Source organism: Pipra filicauda, unplaced genomic scaffold (genome assembly GCF_003945595.2).
Source record: "Pipra filicauda isolate LSUMZ 115617 unplaced genomic scaffold, ASM394559v2 scaffold238_size1193820_pilon, whole genome shotgun sequence".
Lineage (NCBI taxonomy): Eukaryota > Metazoa > Chordata > Aves > Passeriformes > Pipridae > Pipra > Pipra filicauda.
Window position 1 is genome coordinate 642,794 of NW_024104352.1, and position 17,672 is coordinate 660,465.

A 17,672-nucleotide genomic window follows, 5' to 3' on the forward strand; every position below is an offset into this window, starting at 1 on the left:
CCTCTGGATTATTAAATTTGGAGATAATGCATTTTGAAAAGGGGATAAACAGTATGTTGTAACAAATGGTTTTGTATAAACAGACAGAAGCAGACTTGAATAGGTTATGAAGAACTGAGGACGTGTGTTCTAGCAAAGGTACTCTAGAAGTCACTATTTCCTCCAAATGGGACATGATTGGTGTCATTCTTGGTGTGTGCTGTATTTTCTTTGTCTTTGAAATGAATGATTTCATTGGTGTTCTGCTGGAGAGGGGAGTGCCCAGTTTCAAACTCAGTCCCCTTGCAGGAATGCAGGAGCTGGTTACCTCATTTTCCTGGCCTTGTATATTTATGTTCTGTGTTGTAAGGAAGAGCTTGACCATCACTTGATGCCTTAGTTTAGTAGCAGTTAAACAGCAGGTCTCAACAACATTGTGGAATGGGTTTTTTGCCATCAAAATGCTCTGCCTGGATAGTTTCTGTGGCTGATCTTGAAAACTAATTTGTTGCTGTTGCTATATCCATGCTACTCTATATGCTTTCCAGTTCAGGTAAGGGATAATGGGACAGCAAGAACCATAAGAATTCAAACTGAAAATATAAGGTGTGGTTAACTTCCCGGATTCAGTAAGCCTGAAAAAAGAACTGGCCTCATTACTGAATATGTATTTGGCACCTTTGAGGATTGGCACAGATGCTGTAGCTTTGGCCGTGAGCATTGCAGGGCTTCAGCTGTGTGACATGTCTGTAGTCCCACAGCAGCATTCCACTGGCACTCTCAACTGAGTAAGGAGAGAGTAAAAATAGCAGTGGTAAACTTTCCATCTGTATCGCTCGAAGCTGAAGCCCTGGGGGGGAGGAGGGATTTGGTATCTTATGCTTATAATTAAAGATGCTTTATGATAATACATAGTTTGTACATAGTGCTGTCAGCCAGAAAACATTAAGTACTGTGCAGTGGCAGTTGATGCCATTGTCCATGTTGTGTGAGGAAACTGAGGAGGGACATGGCCCAAACCACAGCCATATGGCCGAGCAGATGAACTGCAAGTAATTGTGTCCCATCCTCCTTCGCTTTACTCGCTGTCAGCAATATTCCCAGTCTCCTCTGTCCCACTGACCTGCTGGCGTGACTGAGGTCTCTTATTACTCTGTGCAGGAGTAAGTAAAGAGTCTGGGGTGTGGATTCTTAATAACCAGCTTTGGCGCACGTAGTTCATGCTGGCATGGGGAGACCAGAACTGCTGGTAAACCTAATTTGTTTAAATTGAGGCAGTAACATGGGGGGCTGGAAAATAACTACTATGACTGTTAACTGTAGAGTGTGTCGGGGCCTTTCCTAGACCTGGCCTGAAGTTGTAGGTACAGACAGCTGTACTGCTTGTGAAGGTTGCTGGTTTGTTTTTTTTTCTACACACATAAATGTAATCTGTAAGCCACACAACATACTCATGGGTTACTGAGAGTGGAATAGGCTGGAGAGCTTTGAGCTTTGCCACCTGATAAGTGTTTGTGGGTAAGGGGGAGCAGAAGTGATTGCATCATTTATGTAGCAGTAGCTGCAGTTCTCAGTAATGGAGTTCCCTCTGGGAAAAAAAGCATGCCTATCTTTTCTAATTGTTTCTTTTTCCTCGTTTTCAAATCGGTGTTTTGCATGTGCCCACGGTAACTGAGTTATTTTCCTCTTTGGCTGTGCTGAAGGCTGGTTTCCATGTTGCAGTGTTGCCCTGCTTGTTTAGAACTCTCCGATGGGCTCCACAGGAGAAGTGCCCGAGCATATCCAGAAGTTTAACTTGACTCTCCCGCTCCGTCGGATGGAGCTCTGTTTCCACAGAGACCAAAGCTTATGTGTTTCAAGGAAGTTATTTTTAGGAGCTGCTGTTTAGCTGGTGGAAAGACTTTCTTCCTTAATAGGCGGGCAGATTGTAACCAGATTCCTCTTTTTCCAGAGTATCTTTTGCCTTTTTCTGTCATGTTCTTTCCATTTTTCTCTGTCGCTCAGTTATCCTTTCGTTGCTGCCTTCTCACCCATGTCTGCTCTTCCTCTCTTCTCTTTCACTTTCTGTATCACTGTTCCTGTTGTGCAAGGATCTAATACCGCAAGGAAGTTTGCAGAGAGTGAGGGAGGGACCCAGCCTTTGCTTTAAGCACGTTGTATTTTAAAGATAAAATCCCCAGGTCGGTTTGTACCCCAGCTGAGCGGTGCTTGCTGAGTCACCAGCTGGGCAGCGTTTGGGAGGACACAGAGGATCATGGAGCCAAGCCATGGCCCTCAGCTCTGAGGACCTTGCACAGGTCAATTATTCATGGCCCTCATGAGTTGTCCTGTGTCCTTTGGCCTCGCAATAAACAAATTTTACTTGTAGCTGTTTCTGCTGATGTTTGCAGTAAGCTTAGTGTCTCACTTGTTGATTGATGGCCTAATGGTGAAGGGCTTAAAAAGATAAATCTGTTACAGTAACTTGTCTATCTTGGAAAGTTGGCCTGTCCTTAAATAAAACAGTCCCAGAGATTCTTTTAGTTGTCAGTCAGTAGGAATACAAAAATAGAAAAGACATTTATGTAATGGTAGGCTAAGAGTGCACTAACTCAGTGTCCTAATCCCTTTTATGATTATTTCATTTGTCAAAGTTGTCACGTTGACTTTCTATGGAGTTGGATACTGAATAGTTGTAGCATTTATTTAATGATGAAGGGCTACTTTAAGTTTAGAGACCTCTGGGGTTTTTAATGACTCTGTAGACTGTATCTGACTTTAACTGGCATACTAAGAAACTGAGATTTTTCAAACAAAATAACATCAAAAGGAGTGAATCCAAAGCAGATGAATGTTGAAGAAAATTGCTATACTTAGGCAATTGTATGTGTTGAATTCTCTTGCCACCCAATGCTGTCCTGTTACCCTGTGATTCCCATTCAAACATCTGTTTCCGTATTCTGCTTGTAGTGTAAACCTTTTAGAAAGGGAACTTCATGCTTGTCATGGCACTGGAGTTCAGGTATTGCAAAACCTACCAGCATTAATATATCATTCCATCTCCACTGAAGTGCCATGTAGAAGATCTTGTTTCAGTCCTGTTTTCTTGTATTCCCTGATGTTGATGCATTTCTGCCTGTCTTTAATACGATGGAACAGCTGGTCCATCAGCAGATTGGATGGCTGTGCTGCCTTCGGAGCTGCATGCCTGCAGCCCTCCCCACCCAGCACAGGGAACGAAGCCTGTGAGGACAAGACTTCGCTCCAAGATCTGATAACTGAGTCAACTGTGCTCCTCTGTGTGCTGGACTATATCTGACACTAAGGGAGGGGAAATAAATCTGCTAGAAGAGCTTCACAAGATCTCTTTAAGAACATCAGGCCGTGTCTGTGGTGATAGACCACCAGTGTGAGCTGCTGCTTGGTTACCAAGAGGATAAAATTTTACTCCAGGGAGATATTTTTATACAGTTGCTTATTCATATTATGGTAGATGCCAAAAGCACCCTTATGCTCAGCAGTATAGAAATACTAAGAAAAATTCAGTTTCACAGAGGCTACAATCTAGTCTAGTTATACTTCATCATAAAACGAGGCAATCTTGACAGCCTGTATTTGCATGATTAGTACTGGATTATTCTTCTATTGTAATTGTAATTTTAATTATTAATTGGTTATTCTTCCATTGTAATTTTTCTCTTCTGCACATACCAAATCAACCATTTCATGCTTGAAAGCTGAGTACTCTCCAGGCCTGACCATACACCTTGCAAGCAGCTTTGCAAGGAAATCGAAACCTTCCAGAGACATAGGGGGTATGGCCTAAACTGTAGGGTTTGATTTTCATTGTCAGTGACAGCAGGACTGTCGACAGTGTAGACAGGCAAAAAGACATGTTCTGCACAAATTTATTTTCTACTAGAAATGCATTCTCTTCTGCACTTGATTATTCTTTATACAGCTTGCAGTAGGAAGTGGAGTTACAGATAAAAATCTTCTGGGTAAATATTTTATAATTGAGTAACAGCTTTGATTTGCAGCTTTTCTAACAAGTTGTGGTGGCCAAATGCTCTTCACTTCTTCCTATCCACTGTCACCTCCTCCTGTGCCCCTTCCAAATTCCTGTCTATTTTGCATACTTCAAGTGAAAACTTAGTCTCATCCTCAAGTTTTTTTGCAGGATGAAACAGCACACAGGCTAGGACAGTATTACAGACTAAACAGGAATATCAGGGAGCCATCCAAGACTCCCTGTGAACCCTGAATTTTATGGAGTGATGTATCTTTATAGTTACAAAATAAACTTGACACATTTTAAACTAGAAAAGAAAAATGAGGAATAACTTATACTAATCAGAAATTGGAAAAATTAACAGACCTGTCTTTGCTGTCTTCAGCTACACTAACAAGGCAGTTTTGACTTTTTGTTCCAACCGCATGGAAGGAAAGGTGGGCAGAGGAGTAACTATTGTGTTTAATGGTTGAAAAGGTCTTTAGCACCTCGGACATCCAACTGAAATTCCTGAGAGTGACTCTGGATAGGGGGAAGGTCTGATTTGCTGTGCTGTGGAGTGAAAAACAAGAGCTGTTGATAAAGAAGGTGAAGATTAAGGAACAAATTGACATTCCTTCTTTGAGGACAGTTCTCTTTAACCTTTGTAATATTTTGATTATTTACTTTAATGGACTGCTTTAAAATTTAGATGTGTAAGTTCATGTCTCCTAGAAACAGATTTTAAAGAGCTACAGAGAAAAGGGGGGATACTCCTAATTTTAGTTTCTTTGGTTTGGTTTTTGCTTCTGTGATGTGAAATGTGTTGTGTTTTGGCTTTTTTTTTTTTTTTTTTCAAAGGGATCTTTCTTTTCTCTACAGGTATGGTGTTAGTCCTGAGAACATCATCCTGTATGGTCAGAGTATTGGTACTGTCCCTACAGTAGACCTGGCATCTCGGTACGAGTGTGCAGCAGTAATCCTTCATTCTCCCCTCATGTCTGGATTACGGGTAGCTTTTCCTGACACTAGGAAAACCTATTGCTTTGATGCTTTTCCAAGGTACGTATAAATGCTGCAAAGATGGTTGTTCTATACTCAGCACGCTCTTTACATGTTTAAAAGGGACTAGTATGCAAATAGATACCAAGACTTGTATTTGTTGCTCCCTGCTGGGGATCGTGTAAGATCCCGATGTTTGTGACCAAAGCAAAGTAAGTCGCTGTCCCTGTTTTGGAAGATTTTTTGATTGTTTTAAGAAGCTCTCGAATATTTTACGTACAGAAAACTATATACAACTGGTTTTAGGATAAAACAGTTGCTTTTATAGCGTGGTGCTTCATTGGAAAAGCAGTTGCAGCAGACCTAAATTAAAGTATCCAAATATTTGGGAATAGTAGAGGTCCTGAGAACAGCAAATATTCCAGGAATCTTTAAGAACTCAGTTTAAATTATGGGAGAATATGAGAGGGGAATCCAGTCTCTCTGTAGCAGGGCATATAGACCTGGGGGCGAGGAGGGGAGGCACAGATAAAAACCTTGGTGGTCCATGGAAGGGAGAAGACAAAACAGACACTGAAGTCTTGTGCAATACTTGGCTTTGCTTCAGGTCATGCTTGCAATAAGTCTAGTAAGGGATATTTATAGCATTTCTTATGTTTGTTTTATTGTGGTTACAACAGATCAAAATTAGAAGGTGGAGGAGGCCGTAGGTACAAATCTCTAGCCGGAAGAGCTGGAGGGAATGGTGACCAAGTCATACTGGCTCTCACAGTGTCCATGTCCAGTCCCCATGTTTAGAATTCTTCCAAACAGGTTATTAATTAAGTAATTGTTGGAGGTGCAGACAGAATTTGAAGCACTTATACTCCAACTCATTCATCATCCTCAAACCTGAAATCCAATATTTACAAATGCTTCTGTGGGAGCAGGAAAAAACAAAGCCTTAAAAATAGCTCTGATTACAGAAGTAACAGTGATTAGCTGTTACCAGCCAAATCAAATAACAGTTTTAAAAAGAAAAAGTGGAAGGGGAAACAGTGACAACAGATGTACTGTAGCACTTGAGTATTTTGTTCTTGCCCTACTGAGCTTTTCATTGCCGTCAGTCTGACTTCCCTGGTACTGGGAGCAGTGAAAATAAACAGCAGTGCACTTTATGAATGTGTGCAGCTCAACTGTCTGTCTTCACGGTGGGAAGCAAAATAGTTCTGTGTGCACCTACAGTGAATTGCTATTATGTGCATTTTATGTTGGGACTCTGTGAGAGTTTGGTCTCTGTAGATTTTTCTAGCTGCAGAGTCGTGTGGCTGAGAATACTAAGTAAGGCTAATGTGCAGTTTAAATACTGCTTTATGAGTCGCTGAGTTGGCAATGGGACGCCTTCCAATTTTCTGCAAAATACAAATATTATCTGGCTTAATGGTCTGTGAATATATGTGAAAAAAATAGTTTCATTATCTGAATACTGAAGTGAAAGGGGTTTCCTACAATTGAGAACTTAGTATCTAGCCATGAAAATTATGCATAAATATCTCTGTAGCTGTATGTAGCTGATACATCTGTCACATTGTGGGACTTCGGGATAGACCTTTTCCTTGGGCTTAAAACTTCAGTTTATATAGCATGTTGAATATAAAATATTTGCAATTTACATTTAGCTATGATATTAATTTGGGGATGAAAATTACGGGGAAAACTAAAATCTGCATTATTCTGAGGCCTCTCTTATGTTGGAATTTTTTCCTGTATGCAGCATAGTTGCACACAACTCAAGTTCCAGACAGGAAAAGTGAAATAGGCTACATTTTAAATAGCGCCTTAAATTACTTGAATCCTGCTTTTTTTTTTTTTTTTTTTTGAGAAGTATTGAGACAGGCAGAAATGTGTTTACACTCAGATGTTTACTGGAATACCAGTGGCGGTTCTCTAGAATACTGAATGCTGAGGTTTGTATGTGTGAGGCTTAATGCTTCAGTTTACATCTTAGTTTTTAGGTAACTTTATAGTTCCATAAAGCTTCTCTGAACCTGTTTTTAAGTCAGCATATGCTGGCATCTGTATTTTTTAAATAATTTTAAGCAGTCTTGATCATGTTGTAAAATCAACAGTCCTGCCAGAATTGGATGCCTCCATGTTCTTCAGGAGCAGGAAAATCCAAACACCTTTTATTAGGTAGGATAAAGAAGTAGACTTGTCCTTCTGTCAAATCGAATATTACCAATATTCATTTTTCCACCCACTTTAGCTGAATCTGCCTAATTTGGGGGCTCAAAGAGAGGTTCAAGCCTCATGAGCCGAGGCTTTGTTTGTTTGTTTTTTTTTAAATGAAATCTTATGACTGGAATGTAGTTAATTAGTTCCTAAGCTGTTAAATTGGACAGTGATAATGTGTAATATGAAGAGTTCACATTTGCAGCATGTCCCATGGAATCTCACTTGCCTCACAGTGTTTTTTGTAATAGATACACCCTCTGTTTTGGTGGGGGCTTTTTGGTGCCAAACCTTATTTGCATGCTGCCCATTCAAACTTCATGTTGTTAGCACTGGTGGGATGGTGGTGATGGCAGTGCAGGCTCCTGTTTACACGTGTATTTTGGGAATGAGCCTTGTCCCGTATCAGTTTTCACAACTCCAACGATTTGCAGCCATTTGAAAACATGCAGTGGTAACTGGATGTATCAATCATTTAATGGTATGAAAGTTAAAGCCCCGAACTGAGCTGTTTTCTTTTCCTTCCCCCAGCATTGACAAGATCTCTAAAGTGACCTCTCCTGTGCTGGTCATCCACGGTACTGAAGACGAGGTGATCGATTTCTCGCACGGCCTGGCCATGTACGAGCGGTGTCCGCGAGCGGTAGAGCCCCTCTGGGTGGAAGGGGCTGGGCATAATGACATAGAGCTTTATGCACAGTACTTAGAGAGACTAAAACAGTTCATATCTCATGAACTCCCCAACTCCTGAAGAAACCTACCTGATTTTACCTCAGTTACTGTGAACGGAAGAAATTACCTGTTTTTGCACATGCTTTAACTGGATAGCTGTAATAGCTTTATACTATGAAGAAATGCCCTGCCTTGAGGGTGTTCTAATCAAACATCTGATGAAATTTGTCTTTTATATCTGGAAATGATTCTACTAATGCACACAGATATGGTCAACTACTGTAATTCCAACAATTTTTAGCTTCGTTGCCCTGAAGGAAGTGGGAATCCTAGCTGCTTATGGGGACACTTTTTACCTAGTGCTGTATTAATCGAAGATCAGTTTTCTCTGTCTCACTTCAGATCATTTATAATTCTGTCCTACAAAGACTTTTTCCCCCAGTGTTCTCAGTGTGGAGAACACAACTGTTATGAGCTACAGCTTGTTCTGAACAATCATGGGTTCAATCTAAGGGAGTACTTTCTCTGTTAAGTTTCTAGCTGTGGTATTGTAACTGGAAAGTTATTGTGATGAAGTTCCCCCTCCTCCCTTCTAGTGTTCTTTTGTTAACTTACTGATCTTCCCAAGTAAATTATTTAAATATACTTTTACCTGAAAATAAACAAACTACTATATGGGGCTAAACTCTGTAACGACCTCTCCATTACTTGTATAAGCATAACTGGAATATTCTTAAAGGATCTAGGGACAAAATTGCTTTTGTTTAAAAATAAGTGTGTAAATTTACTATTAGAAAACTCATTTTAATATTCAGATTTGTCTGAATAATAGCCATAACAGACATTTCCTTCTGTAAAGCATTCCTGTAGACTTTTTAAAAGTACTGTACATATTTGAATTTACATTGTGCATAGATTCTTAATTGGTAGTTTTAATTTAAGTCTAGTTACAATAAACTGCAAAATTCTGGTTTGTATATGATTGAATACATTTTGTTAAAATATGTTTTTATCCCTATATTATTTTGCTATTAAAGTTTTATAAAGTTTCCAGGACAAAAAAAAAAAATTTACACATTTATGTTTTGATGAATTATGTAACTAAATTTTCATTGAGCTGATCTTTTTAGTTTAGAAGTAATTTGATTCTTTGACACTGGAATCGCACAGATTATGCATCAGAAATGCAAAACACTTAAAAATTGTTACACTGCTAGCATAGGTCTAATTTTTCCAAATTTAAAGGCCTTAAATGTACTGTAAGCCTCAGATTGTTGTATAAATTGATCGCGATTGATTGCAGTTCGTGTCCTGTTGCTACAAAGCAACACAGTGATTGTAATGGAATAAAGGATGCATGGATTAGAGCTTGCTCAAGTTTTGAATCTTATTTGGTGCATAATTTTCATACACAAGGGAAGTATAAATACAGATTTCTTGATAGAGCAACCTGGGTATGTAAATCAATTGTAAAAGAGATTATGTTTAAATAGTGTTCAGCTGGTTTTAAGTAATGAAAAATCATGATTTGTTGCCTGGAAGAAATGTTTGAACACAGTTGTTATGAATCCTTATAATAGGCCTGCAGTTAATTTTCAGCACTGCAAGTGTGTATTGTCTTTGATTATTGCCTTGGCCCTATTTCTGCAAAAGGAGAAAAACTGGTATTTTCACTTACAGTGGAGGGAAATGAGGACATGCATCCAGCTCCACGCCATCTGGGTCCTTAGGCTCTGGATTTGTGCATCTGTGTTGTCTAGTTGGGGAGTTTTAAATGTCCCAGGCAGCAGGGCCCCTAGCTGTTGTCTTGGTGACTCTTCCAGCCAAAACTGGCAAGTTTTGCCTATTCATCACCTCAAGCTCACCACTTCCCTCCTGTATTTTAAATAAATGTTCAGATACATGTTTGATTTTATATCATATTTATTGTACTTTCATAAATCCACAGTGGGTTTTTTTTCAGTGCGTGCTTCCTGAGACTATAGCCCTGGGAGACAAAGCTGCTGTCTGTGGTACAAGTAGTCAAGGTAACTTTGAGTCAGCCTGTCAATGTAGTGACTTGGGGGATTTTTGCCTAATTGGGCACTGTTTTTTTTTCATACCCAGGTTGAACTTTGTGTTGCTCTGAAACTTTAGCCTGCAATGTTTCTTGTCCTTATGACCCCTTATAGCTACCCTTTTACTTAATACAAACTCGTACGTTTAACCTTTTCCCTATAAATTGATTTCTTTGGTTACTACTTTTTCAACACCTGCAGTCATTTTGTGACTTGTCTTTGCAGTTGCTTTGCATTTTGTCAGTATTCCTCTGTTAATGAGAGCCCCGGATCCGAATTCAGCATTATTGTATGTGTCCTGTGGTCTCTGCACAAGCAGCCTGAGTTCACAGTGTTCTGGATGAACATGAATTTCCACTTGGACTATCTTATATTTGCCTGAATTCCTGCTTAACTAATTCTCAGAGGTACCTCGCTAATCTGGTTTCTGCATTGTCTGTTTTGCTTTGTGAAGTTAATCTGCATTTAAGTAACACAGATGTTTTGCTCTTAATTAAAATGTTAATGACCTATCATTGATCCACTGGTATGGATCTTCTTACCACTATTTTAATTCAGTGATTTGTTTACCTGTTTGGTCCCTTAAATAATATTCCTTGTAGCCCGGTTCTCATCCAATAGTTCTTCAATTAATTCTGATATTTTTATAATTTTCTGACATATGCTATACACAAAATAAATCCTGATAGTGAGCTGCTTTATATTGTAAACTTGTATCAAAGCATCACTTTCAGGCATTTCAGAACACTACTGGTCAACCTTAGAACTATTAGTTGAATAAATGTGGCCAAGTCATGAAGCTGCAGTTAACCCGTGACAGTGGATTTCAGGTCTTCATTTTTTTTAAATAAAAAAGGGTTAGAACAGAGTTTTTAAATGATGGGAGAGGAGATGATGTGAGGTTATGAAAAACAAATTTTGGGTTAAAAAAAAAAAGTAGTCTGTTCCAGCAAACTGCTAACACTCTGTCATTTAAATGTATAATATGGGCCTTTACAAGAACTTGTTATACATATTTTAGAGCTATCAAGGTGTCACTGTAAAAATGGCTCTGTGTGCCTGGATAAATTATGCAACGGGTCTTCCAAGGGTGTGAGCGATCACTAACATTTTATTGTTGATGGGGATGCTCTGTCCATTTTTCCTGTGTGACTGACCATTTGTGTTCATGTAGTACAGCCACCGATGAGGTATGGCTTGTTCGCAGGAAGGTAAGGTCCGGTACATCTGGTTACTATCAGTAGTTGTCTAGCGCTTGCACTTTGAAAAAGCCAGAGAAGAATATTTGTTACAACTTCAAAGGTGGCATTTTCCAAGGAGTCTGATATGTATCCTTTCAAAATTTATGTAACTGTTATAAATTTAACTTGTACTCACATGGAGGCCTGTTACCTGTGTTGCCTCTGCCGCGTTTTTGTTCCTCGTTCTTCCATGTCATTCCTGTAACTTGTGCTCTGCTCGGGGCACTGGCCCTTTAGCTCTAAATACCCAAACCTGTATTTATGCTTGGCATTGTACACATCTTCTATAAACTCTGTATTGTATTTGCTTTTTCTAAATGGTGCTAAACATAGAAATAGAGACCCAATGTACCTGCTTCCTCTGGTTATTCGTTCAGCCGTAAACCTTGATGGTTCTCATTTGGAAAGTGTTTTCTCCCTTAGGTCTATTCTCGTGAATGCAGACTGATGATCTGGTTTAAGCCCATTTAACTTATTTCTCTATATCCTTTTTTGTGGAGTTCTCCAGCTATTTCAGCTCTGAAATTTCTTGTGTGGCAAATGCAGTCATTTGTACTCCAGTGCTGGGTAAGGGACCTCTTTGATGGTGGGCACTCTGCTGTTGAGAATGAGGTCAGGCACAGAAACTACCTGCGGAGCCTGTATTGCTTTCCAAGTCCAGTGGTAGTTCTTAGATCAGATGGGTGTGAATTTCGAAGTGAGAGGTTGAATTTGGGTCTCATAATTTTGCCACAACAGTAAAAAGCAGGAGCTGGTCCTTGCAGTGGGAGAGGAAGCACTGCTCCATTGACTCTGCCTCTGCCGATGTCTGGTTTTGAAGCTGGGTTTCTGCAGTAACTAAGCTAAGTCAGCAGAAAGTGTTAGGGAGACATGCCTGCTATCTTAAAAACCATACACCATTAGTATGTCAGTTATAAATTGCCTGCTGGTTTCTGTACGGGTAAAGGTGCTCTGGTTTCCTTAGGGCCCGGCGGTGCGCGGCTGCGAGCGTAGCACGTCCCTTTCTAAAGTAGAATTCCGGGCTGGCTGTACCTGGGCGCTGCTGAGCGCGGCTGTGTTCGCTTCTCCCGCTCCGCCTGGGACGGAGCTGCGCTTCCCTCGCTCGCGGAGGCCGGAGCATCCCCGCTCCCCTGGGCCGTGCCAGCGGCGGCTCGGGACAGAACCGACCCTTGTGTCCGGCGGGGGAATCCCTCCGGGGAAATCCAGCCTCCGTCCGCCTGGCTCCGTGCCGAGGGGCAGCCGGGCTGCGCTCCGTCCCTCCCCGCGGGGCTGCCCGGGGTGGCCGCGGCCATGCCGCCAGGTACGAGGGCGGGCGGGGGGCGCCGGGCGGGGAGGGGGCTCTGCGGGACACCCCCGAGGAGCCCCTGGGCCGCCCGGCTGCTGCTGCTCCTGGTGATGGTGATCATGGTGATGGTGATGGGCGCCCGGCCCGGGGCGCAGGCGACGAGCGGACACGGTGAGTGACGACCCGGGGACGGGCGGTGCTGCCGGGGGAGGCGGTGCTGCAGCCCCGGGGGCAGAACCTTCCTCGGGGCTGGGGCCCGGCTGCCAGCTCGGGCTGCCCGGGCTGTGGCTGCTCCGGGAGAGGAGAAGGCGCAGGGCTGCTGGAACTGACCCTTTCTTTGTCTGGAGAACCAGCGGAAGGGACACAACACACCTCTGGATCCCACTTTGACTTCAGGACAAACATAGGTGGCTCGGTTTGACTGTGACTTTAAAGGTGACTGCAAGCAGTGGGTCCTTCATTTATTTTCTCCTTTAGTCTCTTAGGCCTTTTTTAGTTTAAGGGCTGCCTCTGAAGACAGGACATCGATCCAAAGTTTGGTTTATTCTAAATAACGTTTTGCAAAGCAGTTTGCTCTGGAAGCTTTGCAGACCTGCTTAAAGATTTAACATTGCTTACATTCCAAGTCGCTCGGCTGCAGCGGTGCCATTAGGTGCACTTAGGAATGCTTTGGATCTGCCCCCAGACTGTTTCCCTTTGGCTCAGACCAGCATCAGTGGGATGGCAGCGGTGCCTGCCAGCCTCCTCTGCATGAACCATCGGCCCTCCAACACGTCTGCCCAGGAGGATGGGGTAATGTGGACTCCACTTTACTGGGGTCCTCCTGGAGCTGGGTCCTCTTTCCACTCTCCTTGGGAATTCCTCCCAGGGATCTCACACAAGCAGTTCACCTCCTTCCACATCAGCCCATTGCCAAACTAAACGGAAGAGCTCATTGATCTGTCAGGGGTCTTATGAAAAGGGCTCTTGCAATGCCTGTCGATTGCTCTGAATGAAAGATGCCATAAAGATGCAAAATGCTGCTTTTGTTATGACGTGTTCCCGAGTTACCCGCTGCTATCTAGTCCTACCAGTCGTATTTTACAGTTTCTAAGTAATGCAATGTTATATTTCAGGGATGATCCGGTCTGTCCAGCCAGAGCATTTGGATCAAATTCAGGGATGAATTACAGCCATAAATGGGCATTTTGATATGTGAAATTCCAACATAATAGTAGAATACTTAACTAATACAATTACAATATGCAAGCAATCCCCTGGACCCTAAGTCACAACTACTTGAAGCTGATAACTTTAATCTTAAACAAAAATCAACAAACCTGAAGCTTGTCAAACATGCTGGGCTGGGATGCCCCGGTCAGAAATAGAAGAACAGTCTTAAAAATCCTGTTCTCTGCTTGGAAATGAAAGGAAAGGCTGCAGGAATATTCCAGGGCTCCCAGGACATGACCTCCAGCCTTTAGCAGGATGCCGTTACACTAAAACATTCAGCATTTCAAACACTTCTGGTAACATGCCATTGAGGTTTGGGTTCCTTGTCCCTTTTAATTATCGGAGCTTTCTTGTGTGTTTGCAGCCCTACTTATCATGAAGTCCCAACCTACTTATATTGCATGTAATTGTTTTATTGATTAATTCTCAGAGTGTAAATTGAACCTTTGGGCTCAGCCTGAAGAAAGGAGAGGTGGGTAGGGGCACTACCTTAGAAGAAAGTTTGAGCTTCAGAGAGTGACAATTCTCCCTTATCAGTACCTTCTTACAGCAGGATGAAGCTACTGTGGCCTTTGAGCAGCTACAGCTTAACCTTGTTACACTGAGATAATGGCTTTAATCAGCAGGCAGAGACCAGAGAGGGCACCTAGAAAGCAAAACTGAGTTTTTAGGTGTTAGATATCTGTTAGAAAATTAGAGACTGTGCTGGAGCCTGGGGTTGGACCCAAAATGCAAATGGCTCAGTGGGAGTGTAAAAGTTTCCTTTCTTAGGCAACTATGAAAAAGGCTTTTACAGTCTTTATTAAGAATCATTATTTTTCTTAACATTTTCCAGCAAAATTTATATGGAGTAGTACGTACTCTTTTGGTGATGAGGGTTTTTTTTAGGAATCTGTATACTCTGGTGTGTATGTATGAATAACTGAGATAGTTTTCCTGAGCATTACAGAAAACAATAGTTTAAATTAAAAATTGCAGATGATCATTATTATGTTATAGTACCTAAAACCAGAAGTATCTCAAATCTATTGATTTGGCCTGTTGAAACATTCAGTGTTTGTCAAAGTAGTGCAGTGATCTGCACTGTATCCAGGGCTGCAGCAGAACATCCATAAATACAGATATATAGATATATAGATATGCATAAATTTTGAGGAAACAAACTGCCTGGGATTCTTTGCTTTTTATGTTTAATAGGTTTTACTGTATTTATGATTATTTCAGAACATGGCTTGAATCCCAATAGTTCTTTGTGGGATATGGATTACAGAAGACTGTTACACAGTAAGAAAAACCTTTCTGGGACCATGGCCTCTTACAAACCCTCCAGCTCCTTCAGAAGCAGCTCTCTCCTGAGTTACCATGGAAGGAAAAGTTTGCTTAGTCAGAACCTGAACCAGAAGCCACAAGAAAAGCAGTTGTCCTGTGATACGCTCCTTAAACTCTCCAGATACATTTTAATGGATATCTTTAGACCTAGCTTGGCCTGGACTCTCTTTCGGTTTCATAACTGTGATCGAGGAGTCAACCTCCCCAAACTTCATATCAGCCCCCTCAAGGTGGCCCAGCACAAGGTGAAGCCGTTCCTGCTGCACAGGGTGCTCCGGCTCCTCGGGAACATGGGAGTGCTGTTTGAAGCTCAGCAGTCCAAGGCCTTCTCTCTACTCAAGAAGCAAATGATTAAACCAAGGAAAACGCCGTTAAAGCCCGAAGAGGAGCAAAGTGGTAGGTACACAAGGAGGAGATGTGGGTTTGGTATCTCTTTCTGGTGCTGTCTGAGCGGAATCGCAGGGCCGGGCATCACTGGATGCAACCCAGTGGTCTGGTCTGTGCCAGGAGGCGCACTCGGCGCTCGGGCTGAGCAAAAGGCAGACGCGAGGTGCTCATCCCTGGGCAGGAGGGGCGATAGGAGGGCGGGATCCTCCCGGCCCGCGGGCAGCGGCTGTGCAGGGGCGCCGCCTCCCGCCCGGCCGCGGCTCTGCAGGGACAGGTCGTGTTCGCCCCGCGGGAGAGCGGGGCCCGTGTCTGTGTCCGTGTCCGTGTCCGTGGGGGGCTCCGGGCACGCAGGTTTGGTGGCTGAGCTGGCGCTGAGCGCACCAGACCCCTCCCACGGCCGGAGTTCATCCTGCGGCGCCTTCAGTTCTCTGCTCCGTGGGAACGGGGTGTTGCTCAGGGGATTCTGCCTCCGCTTCTCCTTCCTTTCTCGGGAGCAGTAAGGAGGAAACAGGAAACTGCCCAGCGAGGGAGTGTGCCCGGGAAAAAATCGCTTACAGAGGAGGAACCATCCTCCCTGGAGTGCCCGGGAAAACCGCTTTCAGAGAAGGAACCTCCCCGCGTTCCCGTGGGAGAGCTGAATCCCTGGGCGGGGGTGTCTGTGCCTTGGGAGTCGATTCCGTCAGGCGACTCATTTAGAGCAGCTTAGTTCTCTGCCCTTGCCTTAACATGAAGGTTCTCAGCCATCGATATTTGTTATTGAACGTTACAGCTGTGTTTGTAGGCAAAGCATCACAGTCATTGCAACGTGCCAAGACACAGGACAGTCGAGGTTGTCTTGTTCCTGGCAGCCCGTTACAGAAAATGATCCATTTTTTTTGTTAGAAAGGTAAACTACAGTTTATAACTCACTGTAGCACTTGGAGGAGGGGTTGGGTTGGTTATTTTTGTGAGGAAGAGTTACACTAGGCGTGTGTTGGAGGCAGTGAGTATTAGTCATGATTTCTCACTTGCAGGTGTGAGGATGTTCAGGAATGTTCTCATGCTGTGGATGCATCCTGTAATGGAGTGCTGTGGTATAAGCTTCAACACAGTGCTGCTGCAAAACAGAAATCAATGTGGAAAATGAAATTTGGAAAAGAGTGAAAGGAAAAGAATTTACCTCTCGAGCACCAACCTACAGATAGTAATGGATGCTTCTGTGTTTATCTTAAAAAGAGATAGGATTCTTTAGAAAACAGGGTAATACATCCAGTCTCATTTAGTCTGCAATTTTCTTCCTCAGGCCAGTGAAAACTTAATGTGGGGTGAAATGACACTGAAATCATTCACCTGAGAGTAGTTCTTTCAGAAAAAGAATCAACCCAGTCTATTTCTGTGGATTCTGAGGCTACAGAGGAAAAACAGTTTTGAATTACATAAACAGCGCTCACACCTCAAAAATTTTGGTTTCTTGTTCAGGAAAAGTCCCAGGTAAGCAGGAGTGACTTTGACTTTGTTGATTGTTCCATGAGGCCTGCAAAAAGCTTAGCACTAACCGAAGCCTGGCTTATATTTACCTCCACTATTACTGTGTTAGATTAATCATTGTTGTCTTTTATTTAGATTGCAAGCCTGTGAAATCTTTTGCATGAAGTAAATATTTTAAATAGCAATGTATGAGGTTTCTAGGGCCCTAGCAGGTGTGAAATAGAGGTTCAGGTCCTCTTCTACCTCAAATTTTGAACTTCTAGAACCATTGAATTCAGAGAATTTAGTGTGTTTTAAGACAAAATACTCCTATATGTCTCGTATTGCCTGACATTTCCACCAGTAGATAAATCTTTCTCAAAAAAATTGCTATTTCTGGTAGCAGCTCTGCTTTCCCATGACCTGCATTCATATGTGTCATATTCAGATAAGGAGGAGGCACAACGCTGACTAATGCTGCTTTTTTGGAAGGAAAATGACAAAAGCTATTTGAGACAGGAATAGAAGTGCCAACACTAAATGACAGATGAACAGCCGGTAGCAAAGGTGGCAGCTCTAACGTTTCCCTGTATTTATGGAGTACTGAAACAAGGGAGTGTTATCGGGATTTGTTTCTCTGGGCTGGATGCTTATCTTCAGATTCAGCAATTCTCTGGGTCCCAGGACCAGGTGTAAGAGAGTGGATGGGTTTTGTTTAGCATAAGTGAGTGCTGCTCCCTCTTCAGAGCTGCTGTCTGGAGCGTGGGGCATGGCTGTGCCCCACACCCACCCTCCTGCTTCCAGTCTGTTCCTATATTTTGTCTGACAGCACTTGCTCCTTATTAACATGACTATAGTCTCTTTGTGCCCTCTGTCAGAAG

The 17,672-nt window shown here is 42.6% G+C and overlaps 2 protein-coding genes across 2 annotated transcripts in view; both read left to right on the forward strand.

Moving 5' to 3' along the window:
* ABHD17C (abhydrolase domain containing 17C, depalmitoylase) overlaps positions 1-9,206 on the forward strand; it is a 29,204-nt gene extending 19,998 nt beyond the window's left edge. Inside the window, exons 2-3 of the mRNA XM_027746183.2 lie at positions 4,832-5,011; positions 7,694-9,206. Of these exons, the coding sequence (XP_027601984.1) occupies positions 4,832-5,011; positions 7,694-7,913 (400 nt within the window). The 3' untranslated portion in view covers positions 7,914-9,206. The remainder of the gene's footprint in view (positions 1-4,831; positions 5,012-7,693) is intronic.
* A 3,141-nt stretch (positions 9,207-12,347) lies between these two features.
* On the forward strand, positions 12,348-17,165 carry LOC114001209. The gene is made up of 3 exons (XM_027746198.2): positions 12,348-12,588; positions 14,854-15,354; positions 16,628-17,165. The coding sequence occupies exons 1-3, from the start codon at positions 12,423-12,425 to the stop codon at positions 16,633-16,635; spliced, it is 675 nt and encodes a 224-aa protein (XP_027601999.2). The 5' UTR covers positions 12,348-12,422; the 3' UTR covers positions 16,636-17,165.
* The last annotated feature ends 507 nt before the right edge of the window (positions 17,166-17,672 follow it).